We start from the raw sequence: 26,339 nt of genomic DNA, 5'->3' as shown, positions 1-26,339 counted from the left end.
GGGAAGTATAATGATATTAGAAGGCCATTCCTAAATCACTGTGCTGTTTTGGCTGAGGTAGAGTTCATTTCTTTCACAATGGCTGGCATGGAGCTATGTTTTGGATTTGCAATCAGTGTTGATAATAGAGAAGTGTTTTCATTATTGCTGAGCAGGGTTTGCACAGAGACAAGGCCATTTCTGCTGTTCACAACACTTCATCTGTGAGTGGTCTGAGGATGCACAGGAAGTTGGGAGGGGACACAGCCAGGACAGCCAACCCCAACTGACCCAAGCAATACCCCAGACCATACAGCATCATGCTCAGCATTTAAAGCTGGGAGGAAAAGATGGAAGGGGCAATGTTTGGAGTGATGGCGTTTGTCTTCCCAAGGCACCACTACTTTTGATGGACCTCTAATTTCCTGGAGATGGCTGAGCACCTGCATGCCCACAGGAAGTGGCTTTGCTTGTGAACATAGCTTCTTACTTACCAAAATGTCTTTATCTCAGCCCATGAGTTTTCTTACTTTTATCTTCCCAATTTACTTCCCCATTCCCTTGAGGGGACAGTGAGCAAGCTGCTGCCTGGAGCTTGGTTGTTGGCTGGGGTTACACAATGACAACGACAAAATCCATCAAATAACCACAGCTATGAGCAATAAGACATGTTTCTCACAAGTTATGTTCCAAAACATTTTAATTTCAATGGATTCCTGTAAAAATATTGTAAAGTCTTATTTTTTTTTTTAACAATTAGAGGTAATGAATACCTGTATTTACTACAGCAGAAAATACATCACTGCTGTTTGCTATTACATAATCAGATTTAGCAAATAGGTTTCCTGAAAAAAAAAAAAAAAAAAAAAAAAAAAAAACCTGCATGACCAATATTCTGTCTTTGTTCAGTAACACTTTTCCTGTGAGTCTATTCCTTTCCTTGTATTCTTTGCATTTTACAGCCTTGAAGTGCTTCAGGGTTGTTGTGGCTCTGTTGTTCTTGTTAATCTGTATATAAATTAGTGTTATTTTTATTATCACTGGTTTCATTATTGTAAGTATTTTAAGGCAGCCAGCTCTATACTCCAATGGCATGTGTGTGGTAAAATTCTAAAATCAACAAGACACCACAGAGAAGTACCACAGCTGCCTCAAGGGATAACAGTACAATTTTAGATGTTATGTAAGCAAAAGTAACAAACACACTGGGAAGGGCAAGCATTTCTTTAAGAGTATGGGATTATACCCGAAGAATATCACTATGTCTGGTTCAATCAAATTTTTTCTTAAATATAAAACAAATTATTCTGTGTTGCTTCCAAGAAACAACATTCATTATCAGAAAGGAATGCTGTGAATGGTGTTGGTTCAAAAAATTGATAGTGGAAGTGCTTTCTGTATTAGTCTATAAATTATATACTTGAAATCCAGAATGCAATTTTTTACAGGCAATGGGAAAATAAAATACTGCTATTCTTCTCTACTTTGAGTTGTTTTTCAACTCATTTCATTGAACTTTAACTGCGGCAGTCATGTGGTGTTTACTTGTACTTTCAACAACGTCTAAAAGTATCACTGCTAAAAAATTATTTGAGTGCCATGTGGCTTTGTTGATTTCTCATAAGTCAAGAGAGAAGTAGTACATAATTTTGTTTCTTATGCAAGTTGGACGAGGATGAACAGCCCTCTCAAACAATCTTGAGCCTCTGTGTCTTTTCATTGTCAGTATTTTCCTCAGCTTCCCATGACTTGGCACCGATGACTTAAATCCTCCAGAGGAATTCAACTATTTCAAGTAGCTTGAGTGCCACTTCTTTGAATCAGGATTTGTGTGATAAATCCAGGCCAAGTAAGAAATTTGTTTGATTTTAACAATGTTACTCACTAAGAACAGCTGGTCCTTCACTACATACTCATTCAGCAGGGAATCCAGCAGTTATATGCTTATCTGATCTCTTTCTGACATATTCTCTTGGATAAAAAGCTTACTAAATGACAGAAAATCAAATATGTTGTCTGACGTCTCTGTTCTTAAATGGCCTTAGTCCACAAGGGACAAGCATTCTCTACCAGCTGCATCTGCAACTCCTCCAACATGAACACAGAGCATTTGGCACTTCCATTCCCAATTCATATTTAGGAGCCAGCACTGCGGTTTCTTAGGCTGTAATTTTCAAAATCAGGTTAGATTTGATAGCACTTCAAAATGTATTTTTATAATTTTCCAAATTCACACATGGTTCTTTGTAGCACCTACATTTTTATGTTCCTTTTCACAGACTGCTGGGTTTACGGATTCTGAGCAAGGGTCCTCTTGGTGTCATCTCACATATTTTCATGGGCAAAACCATTAATGCAGTTAAATTTTGTGTGCATTGTCCCACTTAAAGGAAGACCCCTGACAATACCAGATCAAGTCCTAAGCTGCAATAGGAAGAGCACTGCCAGCTGGTCAAGGCAGGTCTTCCTTCCCCTTCCCTCAGCCATTCTGAGACTCATCTGCATTGCTGTGTTCAGTTCGGGACTCCTCAGTACAAGCAAGACACAGACATACTGAAATTACTTCTGTGCAGGTCACCATGAAGAGGATTAAAGGACTGAAGCACTTCCCCTACAATGGGAGGTTGAGATAGCTAGAACTATTCAGCCTGGAGATCACGAGGCTCATGGAAGCTCTTAACATTACATGTGAATACCTGAGGGAGGAAGACAGTAAAGAATATGGAGCCACACTCTTCTCAGTGGAGTTCAAAGGAAAGACAAAAAGCAATGGACACTAGAATTTTCACTATCTTCTCAGTGAAGAATATTTCCCTAATACCCAATGCGAACCTTCAAATTGCCATTTGTGATCCCTGACTGTTTTTACAGTACTTGATACTGGCACTATCAAGAGTTGGGCTTCCTCACCTTTGTACCTTTGTACCTTCCCTTCAGTTATGGAGGGTTGCTACTCTGTCATCCCTTAGTCTGTTCTTCACCAGATGAAACAGGCCCAGTTTCCCCACGTCTCTCCCCCGGGAGCAGGAGCTGTGAGCCCCTTACCACCTTGTTAAGCCTCTACTGAACCCTTCAAGTGCCTCCTGGAAACTCAGTCACCATTTAATCATTTCAACCCAGATGAACCCAGCCCATTTGCACTTGGTTAAATTACAGGGAACGGTTTCCACCATTCCACACCACTTTCCCCGCTGTAGCATCATTTCTGAGTCACCCAAGCTCATGCTGTAGTCATCTTGCTGACACAGTTACACTTAGCTTACTCAACAAGTTCAGAGCAAGACTGTTAGTGTGATTATATGTAGGTCTGCGTGTTACTGGAACACTGCACCAGTTTTCCAACCATTTGGCAAGTTGTTCTCAGAACTCCTAGTCTAAAGAGTAGTTGCAGAAGCAGAAAAATTGTCCTGACCAGAGACTTCTCCATGTAAAAACTCTGATGAAACTGTTATCAAGATTAAAGAAGTCTGGCAATCTTGTCAATAATGCAATATTTCTTGCCTCCAGAAAATGTGATCAAGCATTCTCTCATGTTCTTTGTCGACATCACACACAGATTTTGATCAAAATATAGAAGGAATAAAACACAGAAGTGCTAAGACAGTGTCACCAGAGTGTTTTTGTTCTCTGGAAAAAAACCCTGACACACTTCAGCAACCACGAAATTATTATTCCTTCTCCCCCAGCTCCTACAAGACTTAAAGCATACCGGCACTACTCTAAACCTCTGGAGCTAGCCAAAGCTGCACAGCTTTACATTTGTGTCAGTGACATCATGCCCATTCTGCATGTGCCAAGAGAAATTGTCTCATTTTGAAACAACTCCTGATTCCTGTGGTGTTTCCTACCTTCAGCCTCAGACTTCTTACAAAGCACATCTCATAAATACCAGTTCAAATCTGTGGTATCATTTGGGTGTAATGGTTTGTGGGACTGCCATGCAGTTTGCTTTCCAGTAACCATTCTAATATAAGTGGTACTTTGAGTGGTGTGGAAGGATGCCTTAGGGTAGGCAAGAAAGGAAAGATTTCACTTGCATTTGAATCTATTTCCACTTTGTCAGCCCCCACATAAAATCAGCTTTTCATTTTTACTCAGAGACAGGCACCTCATAATACTCAGGATGCAGACTAGAGAGGGGATTGCTTGTCCAGAGACACCTAAAAGCATCTGTGCAGAACAGCTTACCAGGTACTTATTTAATAGCCAGGTTCACACTTTGGCTGGCTTTTCATCTCATCTTCTGAGAACGTGTATGCAGGAGCTGAGCTCTTGCGTGTTTTATGAAAAGGCTAAGGATACCTTAAGGATATTCTATCCTTAAGATAGTATATTCTATTCTTAAAACAGATGCTGCAATCTCTCAGCATCTTGAGCTATCTTCTATAAATGTAGTTCCCATAACACTAGCTTACACCAGGGCTTCTAAGAAGTGCTTTGCCAAGGAGTTCACTGGGAACATGCTTTTAGCCTTCTGGACAGCAAAGTTTCCTTAGCCGGGGTTTGGGACCGCCCGGCACACCTTGCCACAGGCAGCCTCCTCCCTGCGCTCCCACCGCCAGGCGCCACCCTGCTGATGGGAACGGGGAAAATCCCAAACCGACCGAGCGAGAAAAGGAGCGAGGAAGGAAATCAAACGGCACATGCACAAAGTGAGAGCATACCCAAGTTAGCATCCCTTGAAAAAAAAAAAAAAAAAAAGTAACTAATGGAAAACACGTGGAAAATAGGCTTTATGCAAAGCATAGAAAAACATGCTAATGAAAGTAACTAAAAAATTTAAAAGTTAAGGCTTCGACACTGGACATACAATTATTCTGTCTTCTATTCCTTCCAAAGCAACCTCCTCTTTTCTTCCAGATGTAGCATTCAGCTGGAGTCTACGTCCATTTAACATCTACTGAAAAGGAGAAAAAAAAAATCTACTCCCAAGACAGAAAGATATGGAATTTGGCATCATTTCTGTGAAGACATCCTGAGGAGGATACAATGAGCTCTGCATGAAAACATTTCTGACACGAACTGGCCATGTGTTCTTCAACGTCAGGAAGTCACTAGATATCAAAACATCCACTAAAACAGAGATTTCACAAGATAATGATAGCTCACACTACTGTGTGACTAAAATTTCAAGAGACAGCTGCCTTTTCAAAATCGCCAGCACAGGTTTAAGAAAAAACAAACAAACTTACAGGATCATGGTATTTTAGAGGGGAGGAGGAGGGAATTAAAGTGAGGATTAATAGGGCATTTTGCCAAGTTAAGAGTGGCACGTTTGGAGGAACCGGCAGGGAAGAGAGAACGGGCTGACAGGAGAGCAGAAGGGTTCCCGGGATCCGAAGGGCCTCGGGGCACTGGCGGGCCCGGAGCGTGCTGTGACCCCACAGCGCACCCCGTGACCAGCGGCGGGGCTGCCGGCACAGGTCCAGCTGGTGGAGGCGAGGGGCGCCGGGGGAGCAAGCACGCCTCGGCGCCTCCTCCTCCTCCCTGGGGAGGGAGCAGGTGAATGCGCCCTTTGTCCGGCCGAGGGCCCAGCAGACCCTTTGTCCGGCTGGGCGCTCTCTGGGCCGGCGGGTGTCGGAGGGGAGTCCCCCAGGCCGCGCCGTCCCGCCGCCCCGCGCTGCTCGGGACGGGGCAGGCACTGCGGCTCGCACCCCCTGGGCGGAGGGGAGCGGGATGGGCGCGGAAGGCGGGGCCGGGAGGGGAGGTGGAGGCTGCGGCCGGGCTCCCTTGCTTCTCATCTCCTCGGAGCCCGGTAGGCGCTCCGCTGTTGCCCCGAGGCCGCCTTCCCCTCTGAGCGGCGCCGCCGGGCGCTGCCCCCCGCGCACGAAGCCGAGCCGGGGCCGCCGCTGCTGCCGCCCCCCGCGGCGGGACCTGTGGCGGGAAGGAGAGGCCGGGCTGCCGGGCCGAGGTGAGTGAGCCCGGGGGCGGACAGGCGCCGGTCGTGCCCGGAGCCGCCGGGGAGGTGTCCGGGTTCGCCCGCCCGGCCGGGCTGCGGCGCGTTCCGACTCGGGCGCCGCCCGCCACGCGGCCGGGCCGGGCCGGGCCAGGAGCCCCGGCGGCTCGGGCTCCTTCTGGCCGAGTAGGAACGCCGAGCGACGCTGTCCGGCTGCCACCCTCTGGGCTTTCATTCGGTTTTCCACCGAGCTCAGCAGAATTTTTGAAGAGCGAGGAAAGTTGAGAGCTCGCGTGCCGAGTGCTTACAGCGTCCTGCACGATGCAGCGGGCACTCGGAAAGCGAGACACATGCCCGGCAGTTTCATGCTGTAATTTTCCGATAGTGCCGAGAGAGAGGTGCCGGCGCTATCCCGCGCCTCTTCCATCACCTCCTCGTTAATATCATAGCTTGTTTATTTTACCCATTTTTCTTTTTTCGTGGAGCCGGCCCTGAAACCCCTTATTCAGGAAAACCTCCTAGTGACTTGGGATGATATTTTCACGGGATAATGTCTGCACAGTGTGGATCCCTGATGGTTCAGGGTTACAATGAGCGTGCTGTCTTGGTACAAAATTCAGTACCGTACCCACAGCGCTGGAAACTTGGCTTTCTGTAGCGGGACGCCCTCCACCGTCACTGACAGCTGCCTCCCAGAGCAGAAGGGATGTGCACTGAGTATGGACATTATTATAACTGGTTTTTTCATAACAGTTGTGAGTTAGATGGCTAACGCTGTCTCTTGCAGGACTCCTATTTTTTTCTTCAGATGTATTCCAAAAAGACACACAGTCTAGACAACTTCTGCAATTTATAAGGCACTGAGTAGTGTCTTATGTCCTTGAAAACCCTTCTTTTAGGGTTTTCAAAGACAATTACTATGCTTTGTTACTGGGTAATAATTCCATGTTAACTGGTATTAGAAGCCAAGTGGAATATGATGCTATGACACTTGAGTTTCTTTGCATGCAGTCCCACGGCTGAACCCGTAGTTCATTCGCACACACAATTTTTTCTTTCTGTCTTGTTTTCTGCTGCATAAACCTTTAACGCTGTATTAAACACTGTATCCCAAAAAAACCAATAAATCAGCTTTTAGGATCAGCAGCTGGCATTCTAGCTCATGGGTTGCTTTTCTTCACATCATGATACCATTTATTACGTCCTCATCAATATAAAGCTGTAACTGGAAACTAATAACAGACTCTTTGTTCATAAATTTTCTGAATGAAGAGTGATAGGAACACAAGAACTGGGTGAGTCAGGCTTTTCCATACTGAGCTCCCCAACCTAAATTATGCTTTTGGACCTTTAAGACAGTGTGGTAGCCAGAAGGTAGGCCTCAGAAACAGTGACTGCCCTTCATATTATGAGTTCCTTAAAAGTAGATGTGGAGTTCATTGTATTTGTTTATAGTTTTTTTACAGGTAAGTTCACCCTACTAAGTTCTTTTTGTAAACTATTCTTTGAATTGTAACAGCTAGAAATGATGTATATTGAAACATGTAGAAGTAGAAATTCTAAAACCTGAGGCTTTATGAAGATACGTGATACCCCGAAACTTTTGATAAAATCACCAGGGCTAGCCCTAGGAATAGGGGGGGGGAAACAGAAGTGTGCCTTCGTTAGTCCATGCTTTCTTGTGCGCAGGATATACAAAGGATAACCTTTTCCTACACCATTAGCTGATGCAGGAAAAGGTTAACAGCCTGACCTTCAGACAGAACTCTTGTTGACCCTCCTCTGCAACACTTGTCTGAAAGGTTATGCTCAAAGGGAGAGCTGACTACCAGGAGGGAAAAATTCAAAGAGAAATACTAAGGAAAAGAGCACTTCAAAAAGGTGTTCTTCAGGTGCCTGGTGGCCTGGCAGAGAGCAGACCCTCATAGCAGATAGTAAAAGACTCTAAGACTCATCCACTGAAGGAACCAGACACAGTAAAAGAAGGAAAATTGTCAAAGTCTGATTTCTGCATATAATTTCCCAAAAGTTTTATGGATATAAAAGAATCAGTAGTTAGAAAAACAGTTTAATATCTAGTCATTCAGCTGTTTAGTAGGAAAGTACATGGAAAAGTCACCTAGTAATTTTCTTAAAGGTGTCAGAGAAAGTCACCCTGTGGTATGGCACTGTGAGCTTCCAGTAGCATGGTGCCAGTGCCTCTCCTCCTACAATGTGCAACAGTGTGAAGCACACCTGGGAAGTCCTTGTTGCAAGGTCCTTGCAGGCCCTGTAGTTATTTTACCCTCTTCATAATACGGTCTTTCTGCTATCCTAGGATTTTCAGAAACATCTCTTTCAGTTTATCAATTCTCTTACTTTTTTTTTTCTTTTTCTGCCATCTGATTTTTTGTCATCCCTCATAGCTTAGAACCATTTCTGCTGCTACTTGGGATGAGTATTGCCAAAATACCTGGGAACAGCATGAGTTCCAGCTCCAGTTTCTTGACAATCTTGAAGGGAGAATACATCTCTAATTCTCCAGAGTGACTCTCAGGTAGACAAGTGCTAAACCCTAAAATATATTAGAAACAACACATCTCCATAGACTTGTATCAGCAAGTCTCATGAACTTAAAATCCATCTTCACAACGTTTTACATGGGGTTTTTTTTGCAAGGTTTCAAACTAATTTGTTGTCATTTAAAAACTTGAATTAATGCATTAATTCCACTGGTGACAGGGATATTAGGCTTAAATATTATTTTTCATTAGTAATTTTGTTCTATTGATTTATGGTCTCTCTTATCCTCTGCTTTATCCAGAAAATAAGCTGAGCTTTTTCCATTCTTAGAGGACAGACTTTCCTTTCCCTAGTTGACTGTACCGTCTCCAGCAAATGTGTAGGGGACAAGGAAGAAAACAATTTGAGGGAAAATAGGCCTCAAAGTTCCAGTATGGCATTTCAAAACCTGTTTTTCATCCTGTGTTTGTTTTGCAGGGAGTTTCCACAATGGAGAAGAGGGAATGTGGTAATCATGCCATTGATCAGAATGCAGGTCAGAACATCATGCCGAGAAGAAATACAGGAAATCTTAACTACTTGGTAATGCTTCTGTAAAAAAGCAGCTCATATGTCACACAGAATATTGCAATCCTTGATTCAGTTTTGTCCAGAGACAGTGTTACCATCACACTGGCATATCATGAATATTTCTGAAGTGTTGTCACAATATTGACATAAAGAGATAAAAAGATAAAGAACATCTCATTCAGTTTAATCACAGTCCATGATAAAAAATAAACAAAGTTTGGGGCAGCTAAAAACTACATGAGGGTAGCTGCTAATTGTATCTTACCAGATGAGCAAAACTCCATAGAAATAATCTGGATCTTTACAAAGGAATATAAAATTTATCTTTGGGGGAATCTTCATGATAGCAACATTGCACTCAGGAAATTTTCCACATCACACAGAAAACAGTCCAGAAAAAAAAAAAAAATCCTTTAGTCCTTTCTTGTGCACGGTATTTGGACTACATCATTAAGTCTATAACTGAAATATGACATTTGAAATCTATAACTTATAGAATAACTTATATAACTTACAGAAGCTGAAATGATGCTTCACATAATGTAATCCTTCCTTGCAATGTAGTTACCTTCCTGGAATGAAAATCTATTTTAAAATCACTGCAGATAATGAAGAATGGGAAATTGACTCTACAAGTGCCTTTCTCAAGTACTGACTATGCTGTTTGACATGTTATGTTTCCAAGTTACCTTGTCTTTAATAATGCATGTTTTGTATATGGTTCCACTGCAGTAAGTTGTAAAAGTCAGGATGGCAAATACTGTCATTACTGAAGTTTTTAATCTTCTCTTAAACTCACTTTGTACTTCCATTCTGTCCCTTCCAGAATGTGGATATGCAGGTTGCAAATCCATCAGAAGCAGCTTCACTTTTTGATTTACATCAAGCACACCATTTTGGTGAGTTTGAACACTCTTCAGAGCAGCACTGCAAGCAGGATCTGTTCCCGAAGTGGCACTTGCCAATGAAGATAGCATCTGTGATGTCATTATTAACATTTATTTATACTTCCATGAGAGATGTCATATATCCTTTTATAACCAGAAAGGAAAACGTTTTCTATAAAATTCCAATCCTTGTCATTAACAAAGTTTTACCAGTGACTTCAATTACCCTTTTAGCACTAGTGTATTTACCAGGAATATTAGCTGCTGGTTTCCAGCTGTACTTTGGCACCAAGTACAAAAGGTTTCCCCAGTGGCTGGATAGATGGATGTTATCAAGGAAACAGTTTGGACTTCTCAGTTTCTTCTTTGCTACTTTGCACGCCTGCTATAGCCTGTGCTATCCAATGAGAAGATCATACAGATACAAGCTGCTGAACTGGGCATTCCAGCAGGTATGATGGACATGCAAACACCAACACTTCTGTATTCAGAAAATCCTTGGTTTGATGATTCAAGCAAATCTGGATGGGGGAAAGCCATTTTCATTGCCTTTGTTTGGTTTTCAAGCACATTCACAGAGAGCACTGTTCAGGGATGGAACTGGACCTAGTTCCAAAGCATGTAAGCATCACAGCCGTGCCAATGTATATTAAATAAGTAATTTTCTTAATCTGGGATTTTTTTCCATCTGTAAAATGCACAAAATTGTATCTCACAGGAACATTTAAGTCTTTGGCACACTATTAGTTTAGTGTAGATTAATCTACTCTGGACCAGTGAAATCTAGAAACAAAAACGGAGCACTGAAAATAACATTTTTAGACAGCTTTGCAAAATGAATCAGCCAGCAGTGAAGGAGGGCTGAGCTAAATCACTAATGTGTATTTGCACAGACTAAATTTGTGCATACTGATGGCTCACATTTGGACTGATACATACTACCTTGTTTAAAGATAGGATTTCAGTGATGCTTCTGACTCATGGTCAATAATTAGCTTGCAAAGCTCTCCAATGTCCTCTGTGACTAGAGAGTTCCTAATGCTCACTCATTCCCTTGGGTGCCATAAATAATGCAGTATTAGAAATATTTCAGTATAAGGTATAGACTGAAAATCCATGTTTTTATTACCCCTAAATTCTTTATTATTAAAAATTATTAAAAACAAAATATGATGGTGTTAGTAGATTCTTAAGATTTTTGTAATTAGTCAAATTACCTGTTGAAAACTCTGAAATCAGCCTTACTGGTAATATGACTTGAATGAATTACTAGGAATTTCCTTGAGATTCCAGTCTTCAAAATGCAGAAATGATCATATTTGGGGCATATTATGCCATGGTGATCACTAGCAGGATCAAAGTGCTGTTGCAAGTAGTTGTAAATGGAAGAAGCTTTGACATCAGTTTATTAAAATCACAAATGTACCAAGTTGTGGGGGGTTTTTTTTAATAAAACTAAACAACTACCCTGGCAGGATATTTTTATTAAGAAGGCCTGCCGAATTACTTCTGTGAAGTAGTGCTGTTAATATATTTCCTGTTGTTATAATCTCCCTGATATGATATTTGGCCATAGGTGGGGTTTTTTTCTTGTCAAAACCAAGATTTATCCTTGCTGTGAAGGCAGGTTAAGAGGCCTCAGAATCAGGTTCCCCTGGGCCAAGACACTGATGAAGGCTAAATTCTTCTCTCTAAAATCTCACCTTTGTTCTGCAGATACTAGTGAAGACTTCGTCATCAGAAGTAAAAGGCAGTTATATTCAAAGACATTGAAACAAACCAAAATACTGTTTTTCTTTGCTTATTTCATTAATATTATGATGAAAATAGTGAAATTATATTTAACACAAACAGCCAAGTGTGCTCGTCTAATTTTAATGGTGTTCTTTTGGCAGGTCAAACAAAAAAAAGAAAATGCCTGGATTGAACATGATGTTTGGAGAATGGAGATTTATGTGTCTGTAGGAATTCTGGGACTTGCTTTACTGGCCCTTTTGGCAATAACATCCATTCCATCTGTCAGTCACTCTTTGACCTGGAGAGAGTTCCACTGCATTCAGGTGTGCGTGAATGTCATTACTGCACTGTTGTTAGTCCCATTTGTGGAACTGTGTGTTATCAGCTAAGACCATTAGGAGTTAGAAATGTCAAACACAGAGTTAGTGAAACCAGTTGAAAAGTTTGTTCCGTACTCTTTGTTAACTGGTTTGTGAGAAATGTTCTTTTTATTACTCTTTTATTGGGAGAACAGGCTGTTGTGTTCAGTGTATAAAATGGGAAGAAAAGACAGCTCCATACCACTTTATTTTCTCCTCCTGACATTGTGACCTGCAGCAGCTGTCCCTTTGAGACTTTTTCTTAGCTCTGGTGCTGAAGTCATCTTCTGGGGGTCTTCTCTCTCCAGAATGTCCCATGTTCAGCTGAATTTGAAGTAGGTGGCATTGAACCAGTCAATGCTGCTCCCATATGATACAGTGTATTTTGAGAGAGACATCTTAGAACAGATGCTAGATAATCAAATCCGGCCAGTCTCGGAGTTTGCTACAACTGTGTTTGTTTCCTTAACCCAGGCATCTGGGTTGCTCTCTGTTCTCTTATATGCAATAATAATCAGCGTGGTTCTGCTGACATCAGTATGGTCACACTAGACTTAAGCAAGTATTGGATCAGGCCCTCAAACACCAAAATCTGAAAATTCAATAAGTAACTGGCCTTTGAAAATTTCATTTATATTTTAAAAGCTGATCTGAACTGTATAACTATCAATTAGTGATTCAATATTCTGCACACTCTATGAAGTCCATCATTTGTAAGATAAGTGTACAGAGAATATGGACATGACTGCTTTCACTATAGAAAGACTATGGTGAAGAAACCCAGAAGAGTAATACTTCTGTGTTGGACTTACTTTATAAACAAATAACCTTATTACTTAAAAGTCATATTCTGTACATTCAGCAGTTGGAAAGACAGTGTTCGACTTCACTGATGAGTACAAGATTATTAAGTGACAACAAACTTAAAATTACTAGTAAATTTTCTTTACTCCTGAACTTTGTAAACAAGCTAAGCCAAATTTATCACTGTAAGTGAAGTGAAGGACTTGAGTTTTCCGTAGTTGTGCAGTGCTTTTGCCATAGTACTAGACTTACTAGAGCTTGTAGTTTTAATTTAGCTTGAAATTTTTCTTTGCAAGTGATCAATTAATCCTTTTAAGATATCTGGTTTTGAATTCATAATGATTTATCACAGAATTAAAGTAATTTAGTATACAGATGGTGTCTGTAAATTGAGATATTCAGGATTGAGCATGTTTCAGGAATAACCTACAATCTCTTCTGTATTTTAGCTAAGTATCATAGCAATACTTGAAAAACATGCCTCATCCATTTTCTTTTACAGTGGCATAAAGGAGTAAAGTTGGAGTCTTGACTTACAGTTCTTTCCTTTTAGTTTAAAGCCAATGGTCTCTTTTCTTTGACTTGGGCATGTTGGTCAAGGACTGTCTAGATTTCTGTATTTCTGTATTTGCTTAACAGAGTGCTTTTTTTGCCAAGTCGGGAAAAATAAACAGCTTGCTATTTTCTTTCTCTTTTCAGAGCAAGATGGGATATTTATCCCTGCTGCTATGCACTGTTCATGCACTGGTGTTTGCCTGGAATAAGTGGGTTGATGCTAACCAATTCATCTGGTATACGCCGCCTTCATTTATGGTTGCGGTTTTTCTTCCTAGTGTAGTTCTGCTTTGTAAATGCGTACTGCTCCTCCCATGTTTTAGGAAGAGGATCAGAAAAATCAGAAGTGGTTGGGAAGCTAAGACACAAGCCAATCAAAGCAGCATAACTTCCAGACTGTGATCAAATATGGACATTTTCCATCTATGTATGTAAATATGCTCAAGGCCATGAAATTTTCACTCATGAGCTCTGTTTTCACATTTGCTACAGATGTTTGTTTCTCACTTCTCTTTTTGACTTCAGTAGTATGAGATACTTGATGCAGTTTTGTCGTTTTCAAAGACAGAAAACAAAAACATTTATTTTACATGTTAACCTATTCAGTGTTTTGGTATTTGATGATTTCTTTCTTCTGACTGTTTTTGAAATCCAAGTGTTTCATTGTTTCAATCCCAGTTCTTTGTATGCAAAAGCAAGCATAAATCATTTCTCCAGATGACCGCAGAAAGTGAAAAAAGTGATTACACCACAGAGCCCAGGAATGCTTTCTGCTTCGCACGGCCATGCATGTACCTTCATTAAATCTCAGAATTATAATGGGATAAAAACTAGCGTATTTAGTTTTGGTTTATTTAGTTGCCTCTTAGCACTTGCAGCCTGTGTTCCACTCTGCAGAGTGGGCATCTTGGCATATGAGCCAGACAGAAACTATGTATTCCTGCCAGGTCTTGAACGTATACAACTGGGCAAGCAGAATTACAGGGATCTTTACAAGGTATAAATATCTCCTGAGGCTTGGGCACAGTCTAAAAAAAGAGTTTTTAGACTCAGATCTCCATGTTATCCAGGACTAGGTGTGTCTCTATTTACTTGAAACGATAAAACATTTCCCATTTTTTATTCCATGAACACATTCTTTTGTTTCTGATGCTGGAAATTTTCCATGCTTTTGACCTAAGCCCGCAGCCCTTGACATGTGCTAAACTTTATTTGCACAAATTATTCCAGTGGGATAACTCCATCAGGTAAATGTGGTTTTTTGTTTACTCTAGGGCCAGCACAATTGTGTGACTGGAAGAAAAACTTTAAAAATAGACATTTGAATCTTGCCATTGATTTGGTGAGATTCTCACATTAAATGGTTTCTAAATGCATTTGCTTTCACAGAAATTTTCCTAATAACTTTAATCAGTTCATTAAATCCTACTTTCCTTACATTGCATAGGTCTGGCTGAAAGTTGTAAATGAATAATTCATTTGTTAGTATCTGTTTTGAAATACATTATTCAATAGTAAACATTTTCACCCAACATCAGAAACATTTCTGCCATGGAATGTGGATGCCACCTATTGCTGGAATCCTCTGAATGAGAACTGTAATTGGTAATGATTCTGGTATTAAAACAAGCAGGAAAACAACATATGCCTAAAAAAAAAGTGTAATACGTGGTGCTAATGACTCTGTTGTCTCTTTCTGGACTTTTACACAGAACATAAATAGCTCCAGGGATATTACATTTTGTATTTTCCTGGTTGTTACTATTCAATTATTGCAACTTAAAAGTTGGCCTTTTTAAAATTTGCACATAATGTAATATTGTGAAAGTACCCGGGACATGGTGGCCTGTATAATATTGATTGAACTCTGTGGCATTATGTATCAAACCAGTAATGCGTGGCAGAGGCCAAAACCCTACAATACAGGAAGCTGGGCTGCAATGTTAATCTAAGAAGTTTCTAACAGAGCAGGAAAAGTATGGTGCTCAATGCATTTGCGTTTATATTTCCACAAATTAAATAAATGTCTTATAAGTAGTAAGCTCTATGCACTTGTTACAGGAGGTAGTGCAAGATAGCATAACTTCATTGATTTCAACCAGTTAATATGGTTTTGAATTGATAACATAAATTACAGGCGCAAACCAATTTCAACATCATCACATACTATCCAAACGGACCTTTTTCGCTCATCATTCAGCTGGGGACGTTAAGCACACTTCAGACTTTTCTCTCTAGCATTGCCCAGAGGCAAACACAAAAGTGTCTTCTACAACATGAAATTTACATATAGTCTACAAAAGCTATTCCAAAAATCACACATGACATCCAAAACATTCAAGCATGTTTTTCCCTACTGATTGTTTCAAGTAGGAGTCATGTTTTTTGTGTCACATCTAGCCACTTCTCTAGAAGCTACCACTGAATGCTTACAGCCAGAACTTGAGACTTCATATTGAGTCTCTCTTCCCTGCTTTGTAAGTCTTCAATAAACTACATCTTAGTAACTCACTTCCCAGTCTGCAGGCTCACTATCCCTGGAGGTATTTAAAAGACACATAGATGTGGTGCTTAGGGACATGTTCTAGTGGCAGTGTTAGATTCATAGTTGGACTCCATGTAAATGATTCTATGATTTGCTTTTTGGGCATTCAGATGCAGCAGTGAGGGAGATCTATATAGGGCTAAGAAGAAAATGCCATTGACAGTATTTAATTTCTCCATTTGTAGCAGACATGATAGTTCAATACTGATGAAATTAAGTTCATATGTACCTTTTAATTTATGTTAATGTACCTGTTTCAAAATTCAGTGTATTAATAGGCCAATATACTAGTGTAATACATTAATTGAATGTGTGTGCACATTTTAGGCATTTATTTGTATAACACTAACTAGTTTTATAAAACTTGCATCATTAAATGCTTCAATGTATGCTGTATCTGACATTGTTTCATATATATCCAGGGTAAAAAGGCACAGTACACTCTAGAAGAGCTGCTGATTTAAACAGTCAAAGGGCACCATTTTCTTCATGCTAGTGAAGAGCCTGGAGCCTCCAAAGGAAGGAAAGATGAGAAAAATTAAATGGACACTTTTGTACTGTAATGAAATTACATTTATCCTGACAGAACCTTTAACTGTATATTCTAGCATTCAGAGATTTTGTGAGAAGGAAGAGAAGGCTTTGGAGGGAGACCCAGGATCCCTGGAAATACTGAAATACTGATCAAAGACCAAAAAAAGTTCAATTATAGCAAGGGCATTGAGGAAAAGCATGTATGGGCATACTTTTGTGTAAGAATCTATCATTCTAGTGGCAGTGCCTTTAAAATGTTTCTGTGAGGCCTGCAAAGTACTTTTTCTGTTATTACATGTCTCCAATGTATTTGAGAGAGACAGAATTGAAACTCTGGAGATATAAATTGCTAAGAGGGCCTGAGGAATTTTATGCCAAAATCATTTGGAGAGATCGTATCCAGAATACTCTTTCCAAGAAGTGATAGCAACAATCGTTGTTCGGGAAGCTAGAGCCAGGGCTATGTTGGCTATTGTGCAATGCAAATTCCTGTTGACAGCAGCATTTACTGAAAGCAGTCCCTCCCTTTGGCCACTCTTCTCTGTTCTCTCAGTGCTGCAAGTCTTTAAAGATGTGAGTAGGGCATTGGATCCAGTTGAAAAGTAATGCAGAGAGAAGAATGATTCAGCCAGACCCACTCATGGGTCTGATTCACCTGACAGCCATGCACGTAGGAAGGACAGGAAGAAGAATGGTGTAAACAGGCAGTTTAACTTAAACCAGCCCTAAATGAAAGGTTCCAAGTGCTCCTAAAAGTTAAAACTTAAATTATTTCATTTTATTTCAGTAACAAGAATATTCTCTTGCTTCACTTTTTTTTGTCACATTCTTAGTTTTCCATGAATCAGTGGGCAAAAATGTGTTCTAGAAATTGTCATCAAAACCCATATAAAACTGACTGACCTCTATGTGACTCTGGGCTCTGTGGTTTCATTTGTAGAGATGATGATCTAACATCTCCTCCTATGTCCATAGTTTCTAGTACTGTCCCTTAATACAAAATGTTACATTAACCATTTTTGAAATTCAAACTAATTTCTTTTAAACCAATTTTCTTTAAATTGCATGAAAGGAATAATTTAAAAAAAAAACCAAAACAAAACGACCAATTTTTGAAAACACACTGGATCCACCCCTGAAGAATGTAATTTGCTGTAGTTGCTATGTGTCTGGCAATGGCTGATGATTGCCACTGATGCTTTTTTCAGTAATGCCAGGATTTCTTGATCCCATAGGCATATTCTGTTGCTCATGGCAAAATTGCTTCTTATTATTTCTTTTATTAAAACAAGTCTTTTTGAATTCAGTTGCATCAGGATTCAATTATCTTTTTTTGAACTTTTCTGTAGATTAAATTTAACATTTAAATGGGTGAAGTGAGGCTAATTCATTAAGTAGGCATAAGAAGTTTTCAGAGATTTTCAGCTGAAAATACGTAAAACCAATCCACAAACCAAACTCTATCAACATTAAAAAAACCCACAACTACTTTCAATAAAGATGATACAACAGAAGTTTAAGTTGTTTTGTATTTTTTTTTGTTTCTTTTTATGTATATTTCATCTTCATAGCATGAAAGTATAATGCTGAGACAAATATGCTGTGTCTTTGACTTGGTTAAAGACTTGGGACTTGTAGAATACTACCATTGCTACTGATAGAAGTATTTGGTCCTTAAATTTCATTTTTTTGGGCTCACTACTAAAAAAAGAAGCAAGGCAAATGTGAGGATTTTTTAACTGGGTGGTCAGATTTGTAGTGTACAGTCTTTATATACATGCTTACAATTTATTGTTGAATGTACTCTACTGAAAAAGAATTTTCCACATGAATATCCCCATTATTTGGAATGCTAAGAAGTATCTTACTGCTGGACTTAGAGGAATGGCCATATTACCTACTTCTAATTATTTCTCTGCTTTATTTTTTCAGTCCTGTGACTCATATATAAAACTGAATGTCACTTCTCTCTTGCCTGTACCTGTGCATGTACCAGAATAACTTCTGAACAGTGCATCTCATTCATTCAAAATTACTCTAAGTATCTAACAGGAAATCCTTAAAAAGAAAATAAACAAGAAGCTGGAATTGGAAAAAAACCCAAGCCACTTTCCTCAATTATCTCTGCAACTTTAATTTAGAAATCTGACAATTGTTAAATGTCACTCATAATTAAAATAATGATGGCTTTGGCCCTTTTAATTTCCAATAGGCTTTGTACATCTTTATTTATTCACATCATTTTTTCACATCTTTATTTATTCCCTGATAATTAATGACAGACCAGGGACTATGGGGGACTATGAAGCTATGCAGAGAGGCATCAACATGGAATCAGAAGGAACAGGACAATTGGAGATCTGTGAAAAAGAGGAAAGGAGACATTGCAAGCACTCAGATTTTCTTGTGAGAGGAAAGAGTAAAGGAGTCAAATGGATATTAAAGAGTAAAAATAAGTAGGTGGAGGTTACTGAATGAGATCAATGAACATTGTCAAGTTAGTAGGGACTAGGAATCCTTAGTAAGAGAGATGGGTAAAATGGAGGACAGCTGAATGACTGGTGGGAGAGTCTGAAAACACTGAAGTGAATCCTTGAAACGGGATGGGATAGTTGGTTATCCACATGGAGCTGGGGAATGGAATGAATAAATACAAAGAGCCTGGGTATGTGTAGAGTTTGACCTGCAGAACCTATTAAGTTGCAAACATTTCTCCAACCCTGAAATACCACTTCAGGCATTTCTGGGGAAATCTGTTCAAAAGCTACTGATACAGATGAACCTCAGTGAGGTTGTAAGTGCTTCAGTGACATACTGTTTCTGAAGTTTGGGGGAAAAGTCACAGATATTGCTCCACTTTTCATCATGATCTATATATAAACTGAGTTATTTTCAAATAACAGCAGACATTGCGGTTTTATTTCCTGGTAAAGAGTACATCGTGCTAAACGAAGGAAAAGTCTCATGTAAGACACAATGAAACTAAAACAGTCTTAAAAGTTACTTACACAAAACAAGGAACCAACTGAAACCAGATTTAGATGGTGATGAATTATATATAAAATATATATATTCACTGTATTCAGAAAATTCCTAAGAGCTTTAGTTTTATCCTTGTGCTGATATCACTATTCTACTTTAAATATTAAATTGTCACCACTTAGTTCTTGCAGAGGCAAAATTCCCAGTGAAACCAATGGGACTTTTACTTAGCTATTCAGAGCAAGATTTGTCACCTACAGTCACTGAAATACTTCATGTCTTCATTGTCTTTGATGCAATTACCAATAACTTGTTCACCTCCTCCAGTGTTTGGGATAGACTATCCTGCCATGTACCTTCCATCAAGGCAGCCTTATCATGGGAATAGCAATAAAATCTGTTACCATTTTTTATTATCAGCCTGGCCTGAAACATTCCGTATCACAACACAGCAGCTGAGCTATGCAATCTCACAAAGTTTTATTCAGCCCTGTTTAACATCTTTTCTCAGTTTTTTCTAAGCACCTCTGCCCTGGTTATAGAGAAGGGGCTTGGTGGCTTTGCCCAGCTGTTTATTCTGTACCACAAACATCATTGCTAGGAGCTGGTTTCAGCAGGAAAAGCTGGGGCGCTGGAACCAGGGGTGTGCCTGGCTTGCCCCAGTGGAGGGGATGTCACCATTAACCCTGCAGACCTACTCCCTCTGCCACCCACCAGACTTCCCTTCCTGTTTTCTCTGGACCACAACCATGGACCTGCGGTGCTGACGAGACAGCTGTGAGGTGCAAATGAGCCAGGGGGCAAGGCAGCATGGAGTCAGAACTAAGGGAAGCATCTGCCATCTTGGGGTTTTGTTCCTGGTGGTAAATACCCTTTTGTGGGTAAAACATCTTCTCTTTTGCATACTTTTGCTATTAATAACAACTGCTGTTGTTATTGTGCATTTCTTATTCCATTGGTTTGCTCTTTTAATAAATTGCTATTTCAATCCATATTCTGTGCTTTATTGTCCCTCCCTTACCAGAAGGGGCAGGGGAAAGGGAGTGGTGTATTTGGAGTGTAGTTCCCTGCTGGTGTCAAAACCAGCACAACATCCCTGGAAACTCTTCCACATAATTGAGTTCTTACACCTTTCTGACACCAAGGTGCCAAAAAAATAAGGGAAAATTGGTGGTGGGGAATTCCAATGGTGAGGAAGAGAAAATGAAGTACGCAGGGTAAGTACAAATGAGATACACTTAGCTACTAGAATGAGATGAGGGTGAGTGAATGAAGAAGGGGGAAACTGAGCCTACAGAAATTTTGGGAGATGGAAGGGAGGTATAATTTAATTATAATTTAATTCCCCTTTCCCTCTGTTTTCATATTCTATTCCAACCTTATCCTCCTTGATGCCTCCCTTTCCCCACTTTTGATCCCTCCCTAAACATCCCACAGTAAGCCTTGCACATTCCTACAATCCCCCTAAAATAACTGCCAGATAATTCTTTTTCCCTTGAACATCAAGTCTCACATCTCTTTAAAAAAACACCTCTTCAGTTCACATTACATTCAGAGGAAACAGTTTCTTCCTTTGATGACCCTGGCAAGCTTCACCCCAGTGACAATGATCTGGTCATTCCTCTTGGATAGTCTTGGCAGTAGGAAATTTGGCTTCATTTTCATTGATCAACTTGCTGGGCTTCCTTCGCCTGACACTGCTCCTCTGACCCTCACTGGGTCTTTGTTTTTGCCACATCTAGCCTTTGATAATTTAACCCAGCAATACAGAGAAGTGCTTCTCACACAAGCAGAGTGTGGAGTAGCTGCATTACAGGAAGAGACTAAAAAGATAGGAGCTCTTCAAATGAGAGGGGAGGAGGTGGAAGGGAATTAAATCAAGATTTACAAAATATTGGAGACAGTGAGTAAGATAAGCACAGAACTATTTTTAAACAAATCTACCTTACCAGGAATAGAGAGTATTCAATAGAAATAGTAGATCAGTTTACAGCTGATGAAGAATGTGCATCTTTTTGCAGTGAACAAATTCTGGACCTTGCTGCCACAGAGGGCTGTGGAGGCAGACAGAATCAGCAGGTTCAAAAGGAGGTTAGACAAACCCAGAAACAACAGCCTCTAAAGCAACACCAAAAGGGCTGTAGGTATGTACCCTATGACATCATTAGGGTAAATATGGATTTGGGAGGAGAGTACAAAATACAGCAGCCAAGATTGCACACTCTCCTTAAACAGCATTTTGTTTTGCTGCTCTTAAACATGTATTAGTGGGTTAGATGTTAGATAGTTAGTGGCTATTGGTCTGACCAAGTATGGTTTCTAATGTTCCCTTACATCAACAGTAAATCACTCATTCTAATACATTCCTGTAAGTTTCGTGGCTGGAAAACAAATATGTTAGGAATGACAACTTAAATTCTAAAGAAAAAGCTATTGCCTTGATAGTGAAAAACTGCTTAACACTTAGGATCTGTAGCAACTCGCTGGTCTCAGTTTCACATCTGTGAAATTAACTACATAATTCTTCACAGGAGTGGGAACTCAAATTAGTATTTCATTGCTCTATAAACATAAAGATTTTCCTTTTACAGTGCTAAGTTGCTACTGAAGTATTGTTTCATTTTTGTTTGTCAGGGAATATTTTACACAGCCAGCACAATCCCATTCAGTGAAACAAAATGTTCAGAATCAATTAACTGAAGACCTAATCTATGACAAGGTACAAGTAATAATGAGATTACAAATATTTTACATATTAAATATTTTTACATTTTCAGCATCATAATGATATATAAGACACAGTGTAGTACCTCACCAGTACAGACTGGGGGCTGACATGTTGGAAAGCATCTCTGATGAGAACCTGGGGGTCCTGGTAGCCAGCAAGCTCTTCATGAGCCAGCAGTGCCCTTGTGGCCTTGCAGGCCAATGGTATCCTGAGGTGCTTTAGGAAGAGCATTGCCAGCAGGCCCAGGGAGGTGATCCTGCCCCTCCTCTCAGCCCTGGTGAGGCCACATCTGGAGAGCTGTGTTCAGTTCTGGGCTCATGAGTACAAGGGAGAAATGGAGCTCCTGGGGTGGGTCCAGCAGAGGAGAACAAAGATAATTAAGGGACAGGAGCATCTCTCTTAGGAGGAAAGGCTGAGGGAACTGAGTCTGTTCAGCCTTGAGAAGAGACAACTGAGAAGGGACCTCATCCATGTCTGTCAGCATCTCAAGGGAGGGTGTCAAGAGGATGGACCAGGCTCTTCTTGGTGGTTCCAAGCAACAGGGCAAGAGGCAACAGGGAAAAACCAATGCACAGGAAATTCCACCTAAATATGAGGAAGAATTTCTTTGCCGTGCAGATGACTGAGCACAGGAACAGACTGTTCAGGGAGGTTGTGGAGTCCCTCACTGGAGATACTAAAGAACCATCTGGACACAATCCTGTGCCATGTGCTCTAGGATAACCCAGCAAGGGTAGAGTGGTGGGACAAAATGACCCACTCTGATCCCTTCCAACCTGAAACATTCTATGATCTTGATTTTCACTTCTCTGCTCTCAAGAAAAATCTGTGGTCTGAAGCTTTGTGAAGGAAATTTGAAATCAAAGACCTAAAAAAGTAAAACACATTAGTCTTAGGCTGTCAAATGGTGGCCAAGCCACAATCCAGCCTATGCTTTCCTCAGCTACTTTAGTATTCAGGCAAGTATTAGTGTCTTTTGAATAAGTTTTTCAGTTTTGGAATACTTTACTAGGAAGGAGGTTATATCTGTTCTTGGTTAAGAAGTCAACTGACTGAAAGCTTTTGTCTGGATGCAATTGTATGAATTAGAAAAATAATCTATTTTTCCCCTGACTTTGGGTCCAACAATTACTGCAGGCATAAGGTCACACTTTGAGAACCTACTGTCTCATTTTGTAGATACTTCTTAAGATGAGCAGCCATAAATCAAGAAAAAAATTTCTTATCTTCTGTTACTCACACCACAAAGCAAATGTTGTTTCAAGAAGTGGAAAGGTCGCATGTGACTTTGTTCTCCACATGAAACCAAGAACAAAGGTCCTGAAACCCCTCAACTGGGCATCACAATAGCTATGGAAAACCACAGTCAGAGAAATCTAGGAAAGGTTTCCTTCCTTCCTTCCTTCCTTCCTTCCTTCCTTCCTTCCTTCCTTCCTTCCTTCCTTCCTTCCTTCCTTCCTTCAGCTTCTTTCTGGTGAATAAAATTAATCAGATAGATCATAAAATCAGAAACAATCCTCACTGGTTTTCTACTTGGATTGCCTTAGAAATAGAAGTGTAAACCTGGATTTTTTTTTTCTTGTGTGGAGGGAAAAGAGAGGGAAGAGTAGTCCACTGTTTTAGGTGAATCACCCTTGTTTTGTAATTTCTCTTGGGAAGAAAGAGATACTTTGTCTTATTTCACATGACTTGCCAGTATTTCTCAACTATAATTTATTAAATGTGCTCTAAAAAGGCATTTCTTCTCTTTCCTTCACTTTTTCTCTTTTTTTCCTTTCCTATTTCTTTACTACATTCTTATCTTCACTCTTTCCCAAAAGGATAACTAAATGGTTTTAGTTATTTCAGTTTGTGCTTTTTTCCTTGCTTTTGACTACTGAAATTCAGATCCTACAGAGTCTGAGAGAAGCAGTCATACCTGGACAGTTATTGAAAAGGGGACATCACAAATTGATGAAATCCAAAAAGAGAAGGAAGATACTTTAGTTGAGGTGTTTACCATTTATTTTTGTTCTTCATTTAATTAGTAGTAAGGTGCTAGTATTTTCTATAATCTATTTATTTCAACAAAAAACCACCCTTTTTTAAAGTAAACAGTAACATTTCTCTCAGATCCATTTTGTCCTTACAAAGAATGGGTAAGAAGCATAAGTTTTATTTTTAGAGTAATTGCAGGCTGCCATAAGGAAAAATGAGTTGGTCTAAATGTTCCTGGCTGGGAAACACTGTATTTTTCTGCTAGGTTATAAAATTAGCTATGTTGAGCATAGTATGCCAAAAATTATTCTATTTAATTTTGTTGCCCTGATAGGAAGCAAAATTTTATGTGTTTGTTTTCACTCTTTTTCCACAAGGAAATCCCCAGGGCTTTGCTTTCCCATTGCCAAGAGGAAGAACCAGAATATCTGTTCCATTTGCCATTTCAAAAGTCCTTTGTTATATTCTATCCCTTAAAGGAAGAAATAATAATGTTGTCCTGGAATTTGTTAAAGAAAGAAAAACACCTGCTAAGAGAAAATAATCTATTTTAACAGACTGTTTAAGATAGTCATTTAATAGGGGGTATCTGAGACATACATTGACCATAGATCTTAGTACATAATTTGAGAGAACTGTAAGTATCCAATTTCATCCTATTACTACAGAGACATGGTCCAATTTTTCTGAGAGCTTAAGTATATAAAAGGTACTTATGTATCCTTGCTCTCATGCTAATCTCCATGCAAAATCGGGCCCTCTACGCTTTTCCTGTTTGAACAAATCAGTTACACAGCAATGGAAGGAAGGCTGTAGTTGTTTCAGTCCCAATTTCAAACAAGAATTTTCAAACTGCAAAACCTCAAAAAGGTAGAAGAAAAACATAAGAACAAGTTAAATCCATCAAGCTGCCTTGATTTTCACTTTTAAATGTACTAGATACCAAATTAGTGGTGTCTGTTCAACAGCCTGGTAAATGACCATGTCTCAAGAGTTCCCTCATTTACCCCTGTGCCAAAGGCTAAAGTCAGATAACTTTTCACATAGCAAGAGGAGAAACAACTGGAGAAGAAATTAACAATGTAGGTGAGAAGTGACATTGAATTATATCCATGGGGTTGTGGGTTAGGAATGAAGGACCAGGGTCAGAGCTGGCACACCCTACACAGTGCAGGCTGGAGGACAGAACCTGTGACACTTTCCCATGAAAATGTAGCTAGAGAGCACTCGCAAGGCCAAACAGCTGCTCAGGAAACAGGTAACAAATCATGCATTTTTAATCATACACCTGCATAAGAAAAAAGCTCCCTACTTGTTGAAAGAATCAACATGGATCTAATGATCATCTCCTAAAGGTTGGAGTCTTTGGTTCATGACTTAATGCTGCAAATAATAATGTTTAAAAAATCCCGCAGGAAAGCAATGACAAACATTCCAATTTATAGCCTTCTAATTAAGGCTTTAATTCAAATAAATTAAGAATTACAAAACTATGACTGCTCTGATTTTGTGCGATACATTATCATTTTGAGGCACATGGCTCAACTGCCCATTCTCATGTAAATACTCTTCTGGTAACAGGAGTCACATAAAGTAGTAGCATATAAAGAGAATCAGCCACAAATAATGCAGGAGAGAATATTCTGCTTTTTTATTTTGATATATTTGTTGGCTGGACTAAAATTTTTGAGCTCATACTATTGCAGCTGTACTGGCTACCACAAAACAAGCCTGGGATAACGACCTTTGAATCAATAGCAAAGGAGAATATTAGAACAAGGAAATGAAGAGTTGAAATGCCAGTTCTCACCCTGGAAACCACTAATTCACTTCTGAGTGGTCTGTCAATGGATTCACCTTTTTGTTTTCTTCTGTGGAGTAGCAATTCAGTCCTCAGTATCTAGGAGCTGAAAATGGAGTTTGGAAAATTAAGCAATACAATTTCCATGCACCAGTTTATCAAATAAAAAAAGACTTTAAAATACTTTAAAAATATATGTTTTCAAGATCAAGAAAATTACTTATTTAATAATTGGGGAGGGGAATGAATGTCTTCTGAACTACAACAGAAAGGTGTCACAGTCATCTTTTCAAATTCTACACCTTGGTTGTCATGATTATATACGGAAAAAATGTTTGTATTAATTGCATGGTTAATTTTGCTGAAGTCCTCGGTTAATACATTATAGAAACAAGTCAGCATACACACACAAAAGATGAAAACTGTCACCTTCAGCGTTTCAGTGTCATCATATGGCTTCTTTTCAATCACCTGTGCATTCAT

General features: G+C 39.6%; 1 protein-coding gene across 2 annotated transcripts; it reads left to right on the top strand.

The window, feature by feature from the left end:
• The first annotated feature begins 5,686 nt into the window (after window positions 1-5,686).
• On the top strand, window positions 5,687-16,223 carry STEAP1 (STEAP family member 1). 2 transcript variants are annotated; one of them, XM_066197943.1, is made up of 5 exons: window positions 5,687-5,890; window positions 8,855-8,959; window positions 9,774-10,286; window positions 11,730-11,894; window positions 13,434-16,223. In XM_066197943.1, exons 2-5 carry the CDS (start codon window positions 8,867-8,869, stop codon window positions 13,689-13,691), a joined length of 1,029 nt encoding a protein of 342 aa, XP_066054040.1. In that variant the 5' UTR covers window positions 5,687-5,890; window positions 8,855-8,866; the 3' UTR covers window positions 13,692-16,223. The 2 variants fall into 2 exon arrangements, with proteins under 2 accessions (XP_066054040.1, XP_066054048.1); XM_066197951.1 differs by lacking the exon at window positions 5,687-5,890 and adding an exon at window positions 8,294-8,411.
• Window positions 16,224-26,339: the final 10,116 nt, after the last annotated feature.

Source organism: Chamaea fasciata, unplaced genomic scaffold (assembly GCF_029207755.1).
Source record: "Chamaea fasciata isolate MVZ Bird 193981 ecotype frontalis unplaced genomic scaffold, bChaFas1.0.hap1 SCAF_1, whole genome shotgun sequence".
In the NCBI taxonomy this organism is placed as follows: domain Eukaryota; kingdom Metazoa; phylum Chordata; class Aves; order Passeriformes; family Sylviidae; genus Chamaea; species Chamaea fasciata.
This window is presented reverse-complemented; position numbering and strand designations above follow the sequence as displayed.